General features: G+C 49.4%; 1 protein-coding gene across 2 annotated transcripts in view; it reads left to right on the top strand.

The window, feature by feature from the left end:
* Positions 1-2,635: 2,635 nt before the first annotated feature.
* WRNIP1 (WRN helicase interacting protein 1) overlaps positions 2,636-6,016 on the top strand; it is a 170,503-nt gene continuing 167,122 nt past the window's right edge. Inside the window, exon 1 of one of the 2 annotated variants that reach the window (XR_014011047.1) lies at positions 2,636-3,468. Coding sequence is in view for 1 of the 2 variants with exons in the window: in XM_081206415.1 (XP_081062541.1) it covers positions 2,830-3,468 (639 nt within the window). In the remaining variant the exon portion in view is untranslated. The remainder of the gene's footprint in view (positions 3,469-6,016) is intronic. The other variant, XM_081206415.1, reaches the window with a different exon arrangement.

Genomic DNA, 6,016 nt, shown 5'->3' with positions numbered 1-6,016 from the left:
TTTAAAAAGGGGGAAGTTGACAGCTATGCCTGGGTTCTCTGTGTTTTCCCTTCTTGCCCACACATCTGTCCTGTCGCCCCAACCTCAATTTAAGCAATATGAAAGTTCTGACCCAAATGCGGCTGTATGTAGAAGGGAAATATATACGAAATACAGTTTGAAACCTAGCAGTCAATACCACGATCCAAACACAATACATGTACTTGGAAGTAACCATGCAGGGCTTTTTCTTTTCTTAATGAAACCTATTTTTAACTAATTAAAACCACAGGTGAAATTTGCCATCACTGCTCCTGCATGATTCCCTTTAATATAGCAAAAAGTGGACAGGAGAAGGAGGACGATATTTTGTGGAGTGCTCAACGTGGAGGAGACTTCCACCTAGAGGAAAGTTGTGCAATTGCTCTTTGTATGAGATTAATTTCAGATACCCTTCACAATTAGCCAAGTGCAAAGATCTTTTAAAATTACTTCCTTTGCCCTTTGAAACAACTGAGCATGTACAAAATAAACCTCCTATCAGCAACCTTAAAAATTATAATCTTAGATTGCACAATCTTTTTGCACCAAATTTACGCACAAGGATTTGTCCGGTCACTCGCAGCAATAAAACATGGGGGTACTGCCTAGATGTTTAAAACCTTACATTTGACTTCCAAAAAACATTCACAAACCGGAACACTTACTTCCAGGTTTGCGGTGTTTGGGAGCCAATTTGTTTGTCAGCTAAGTGGTTCGGGAACCAAGGTACCAGTGTACAGCTTTCTAACACAAACACAAGGCCACATGGTCTGAAACATTCCTGCTGGTTTCAAAACAGACATAATCACATATGGTCATAATCATGTGGTCTTACACTGTAAGACACCTTGAAACCTCATAGCACCTTTTATTTCAATCCTTTGAAAACTTTCACACAGGCAATATGGAAACCATAAGCTCTCAGTCCTGTCGCCTCCCTCAACTAATCCAACTGCTTTCAACTGTATTCATTTACTGAAATTGTTTATACACCACTTTCAAACCACCACAGCCTTACCCCAATCCTACACCCACGTGCAACATGACATCTTCTACCCTAGGAATCATCAAGTGGACCAACTTTTTGACTATCCTTAGTAAATCAGCCTTTGAATTGAGACTCGCCACGAGGCAAGATGAGGCAACCGCCTCAGGCGGCAGGAGCCACACTGGCAGCAGATGTTCCTGGCGTACATCTTCACTCACCCCCTTCTTCCCTGCTGGTGAGGGGGGCATCATTTTGTGGTTCGCCTCAGGCACCAAAATGTATTGGCCAGGACCTGCTTGGAATAATTTTATATTTTCAAGAAGAGAATACGTTTACAAACATGCTTCTCTGTTCAACAACCATCTGATGCCACAGAAAGCAGACCAATAGTTTGTAACATTTTATACACACACAAGTGTGTGTGAATGGATGATTCTCTCTGTGTGCGCGCGCGCACACACACATTTGTATTCTTCACATACCTCTTCTTCACTTTTGACTGCCTCCAATTTTTGGAAGAACGCCATAGTGTCCTCCCGGCTGTTGTAATACCGCGTGTTCATTTCATCCATCCGGTTGATCTTATAGAATTTCGAATGGTAAGCTACTACGTGTTTCTCCATCATTGTTCCATAAAGTACCGAATAGGAGTGGCTCCCGATATCTCCTGTCTGTTGTCTGCAGTAAAAGGAAACAAACAGAATGTGTTTACATGGCGGCAAACTTAGCATCCAGCAAAGCCATGTATTCAGAACAACATAGCAGCCAGACCTGCATGTGTCTATTGAGCAAATCTTCAATCGATTGCCACAAAACACAGTGTTTCAAAAGCATGCACAACTGAACTTTAATTTATAGCCTTTGACCACGGAGATTCCTTAGGGCCTGATCCCTAATAATCACGATGATGATGCTTAGTGTACAAAAGCTTTCACAACCGCCAAATCCCTGAACATGATGACTCCCCAAATTCCGGGGGTGGGGGTGGGGGTGTTAGTGTGCAGGTCTATCTTGTTGAGGCAACCTTCTTGGAAGCAGGTATCCATGGGACAGGACTGAAAAACCTGCCCACTGAGTGCCCCTGTACTGAGGCGAGTACAGTGGTACCTCGGGTCAAGTACGTTCTGGAGGTCTGTTCTTAACCTGAAACTGTTCTTAACCTGAAGCACCACTTTAGCTAATGGGGCCTCCCGCTGCTGCAGCGCCGCCACTGTGCGATTTCTGTTCTCATCCTGAAGCAAAGTTCTTAACCTGAAGCACTATTTCTGGGTTAGCGGAGTCTGTAACCTGAAGCGTATGTAACCTGAAACGTATGTGACCCGAGGTACTACTGTAATGTGTAAAAGGTATGTCTAATTTGTATAAAAGGCTGTGCACATTATGCACAACAAATGTTAGCGATTATGGCATTTTCCGTCCGCCTCTCAAGCTCGGATCCAACTTCAGTCGAGCCCGGCAGGACCCATAGCTGTCAACTTTTCCCTTTTCTTGCGAGGAATCCTATTCCGAATAAGGGAATTCCCCTTTAAAAAAGGGAAAAGTTGACAGCTATGGCAGGACCTTTACGCTCCTCCCGCATAAAGAACTACGATTCCCGACAGCCCGCTGGGTTTGTCGTGAAAGGAGGTGTTGACTTTTCTCCTCTTCCTGCCCGGGCAAATTCCTATAGCTCAACTTCTGGTTTCGTTTTGGCTGTTTTGGATCTCTGTCTCCTTGGAGAGGATCCCTAAAGCGGGTACCTTCCCAAGAGGGAAGGTGGAGAAGCCAAGGGGCTCAGCCTTAATTCCGTGGGGTTCCCCTCTCTTTCCTTGGCCCTGGAAATGGAAGGAGCGGGCGCGGAGGAAGAGCTTTTCGTGAGCTGCCCCGTTTGCCTGCGGGAGCTCCCCGCCAGCTGCATCAACTCACATCTGGACAGATGTTTGCAGCAGCAAAGCGAAGCGGGAGGCGGCGAAGTCCCAGAAGATGCGGAGCGAAGCGGCATCGACGGCAGCAGCAGCAGCGGCCCAAAGGACGCGCGAATGGGCACGTCTTGCCGGAAGAAAATGCGCCTCTCCAACTCCCCGGAGAGGAGCAGCGGGGAGGAGCGCGCGGGGATGGGTAGACCCGATTCAGCCCCGCTGTTCTCCCTTTTCCACAAGGCCAGGAGCTCCGGGACACCTCGGGGCGCCTCTGCTGCTGCTGCCGCCCCGTCTCCATCTCCATCCCGGGCGCAAACGGGAGAGAAACAGCCGGACGGGGAGGATCATCGGGGCTCAGGGGCGCGTGGCTCCGAGCTGGGCTGGGAAAGCCTGGCCCGAAAGCTGGAAGGGAAGCCCCTGGCGGACAAGCTGCGACCCAGCCTCCTGGAAGACTACGTGGGGCAGGATCAGGCGCTGGGCGAACGGACGCTCCTGCGCTCCCTGCTGGAAGTGCACGAAATCCCCTCGTTCATCCTCTGGGGGCCGCCGGGTTGTGGCAAGGTGAGTGGTTGCAAGGGATCCCCAGGGGTCGTCTAGTCATTTCGTCCAGCTCCCTGCAGTGCAGGAATCCAGCCCTTCCTGGGTGGGGATCGAACCACCAGCTTATTTATTTAATTTATATACCGCCCTATTCCCCCTGGGGTCTCAGGGCAGTTCACAGAATAAAATCATGATATAAAACCACAAAATACATAATAAAAATAAACAACAACAAACTAGTAGCCACCCTCCAACAACAACAAAAAACACCACACATTTTAAAAGGGCATAGGATGTTAATCAGATCAACCAATGGCCTGGTTAAAAAAGAACATTTTTGCCTGGCGCCTAAAGGTGTATAATGAAGGCGCCAGGCGACCTTCCCTGGGGAAAGCATTCCACAGATGGGAGCCACACTCTGGACCTCGCAAGGAGGAGGCACATGAAGGAAGGCCTAAGAAGATGGTCTCAGGGTCCGGGTAGATTCATATAGAAAGAGGCGGCCCTTGAGGTATTGCGGTCCTGAGCCATCCAAGGCTTTATAGGTTTTACAGCCAGATGTGTTGTGCAGCGGGGGGGGGACTCCTTCTTACTTTCTATCCCCCTCCCCTCTGACATACTCCACAAGACACAGTCCAGTGTTCGAAATTAGCCAGGCGCCAGGTGCGTTTTTGCGACTGGCGTGACATCTCCATCTGTCTTGCCCCTCCAGCTTCCTTAAGTAGTAGAGCTTATTTTTTGCATTTATAGCCCACCTTTTCCTCCAAGGAGTACGTGGTTCACACACACACTCCCAGCCTGCATATTAATACAGTGGTACCTCAGGTTAAGTACTTAATTCGTTCCGGAGGTCCGTACTTAACCTGAAACTGTTCTTAACCTGAAGCACCACTTTAGCTAATGGGGCCTCCCACTGCCGCCACGCCGCTGGAGCACGATTTCTGTTCTCATCCTGAAGCAAAGTTCTTAACCCGAGGTAATATTTCTGGGTTAGCGGAGTATGTAACCTGAAGCGTCTGTAACCTGAAGCATGTAAACCAAGGAACCACTGTAATAGATCTCATCGCAAAAAAAGGGCCTGTGGCATACTGAGGGAGCGATAACATTGAGAGTAGCTCATCTCTGTTTCACATTTTTGTGGTCTCTTTAAGGACAGAATTGAGGACTATGCCTTTTTTAAAAAATGAAATCTAGGATTCAGCACTGTTGTGACTAGGCCTCACTGCCTTCCGTCCCTGAAACAAAAGGAAGCACATACCATTCCCCTTCTGCAGCACATACCATTCCCCCTTCTTGTGTAACTGGTGAACCTAAAACCAAAGAGATACAGCGTGTGCTCATGAGTTTAAAAGTAGCATCTCTTCACTGAGAAAGTCTGCCATATTTGCCAAGTCCTAAAGTTGCATCCAATTTTCCCACCCCTGCTCCAGTCATTTGGGTAAATCTGAGAAGCATCCTGGAAATATTGAAATAAAATAAGTGTTTGAATTATTCTTTCTCGGTCTTCTTTGAACTGAAACATTTCCCCCCCCCCTCTCTCTTTTTTGGAAAAAAGGTTAATAATTGAAGTTTGTAGGGCAGTAATTATACTTTTTAGAAAATGGTCAAAGGTAGACAGACATGTGTATGCACACTGCAGACAAAGAATTACAGGATGGGATACCGAAAACTAAAAAAATCCAACATTTTTCTGATAGGTTGCACTCTGAGTTGCTTGATACCTGCCCGCCCCCACCCCGGGTTCCCTCAATATTTTTCTCCAGCTCCTCAGCTTTGCTTTCTGTTTAAAAGCCCATGAAAACTTGATCAAGACGGGCCCTTTTCCACAGACACCTTGTGAGATCTTGGGTTGAATGATGAGTGTGGTTTAATATGTCCAGGGGCGCCGACTTATAAAAAATATTGGGGGGGGCCATACCGGGGTCCTGCCGCTGGTTCGCTCGGGTAGCCGGGAGAACGCAGTTCGAGGTGGCGGTGTTGGGGAGAGACCCTCGCTCAGGGCGCCATGAGACTTGGCGGCCGGCGGCCTATCTGGGGGGTTTTGGAGCGTATTTCGGCGGAGCGATTGGGGAGGAGGGGGCTTGTTGCCGGATTCTTCAGCTTCTTCAGCTGGGCCGGATATCCGCTGCTGGGGGGTCCCTGGGCCGAGTTGTGAGCACGGCCTGCTGAAGGGAGATCCAGCCGATTGCGCGACGGGGACGGCTGGGGCTCTCCGGCTAGGGCGCGCGGCTGGCTGGCTGGCGAGGGAGCAGGTGGGGAGGAGGCGGTGGGATATACATATAGTGATAATAAAAAGCTATTTAGGCCTTTCTCACCCCCTGTTGGGTGTGGGTGCATTTTCTGCAGACCAAAAGCCAAAAGTCTAGATAGCGCAGCCCTCAGCCTCCAGCTGGCGGCCAGGCAGGTGCGCCCTTGGCAACGCGCAGGTAACTTGCCACCGCTCCTGGAAGCTCCGCTGCGCGCCACCTCCCTCCAGCCAGGTGACTCCGCCCCCGCCGGTCCATCCATCCACCGGCCCCTTCCGCGCGCCGGCGGCTTTCTCTCCTTTTGCGCGCCCGCCACTCCCTTC

The sequence above is a fragment of the Podarcis bocagei genome (genome assembly GCF_964188305.1).
Source record: "Podarcis bocagei genome assembly, chromosome: 8".
Classification (NCBI taxonomy): Eukaryota; Metazoa; Chordata; class Lepidosauria; order Squamata; family Lacertidae; genus Podarcis; species Podarcis bocagei.
The sequence above is the reverse complement of the archived record's forward strand: the minus strand, read 5'-3'. Positions and strand labels throughout refer to the sequence as shown.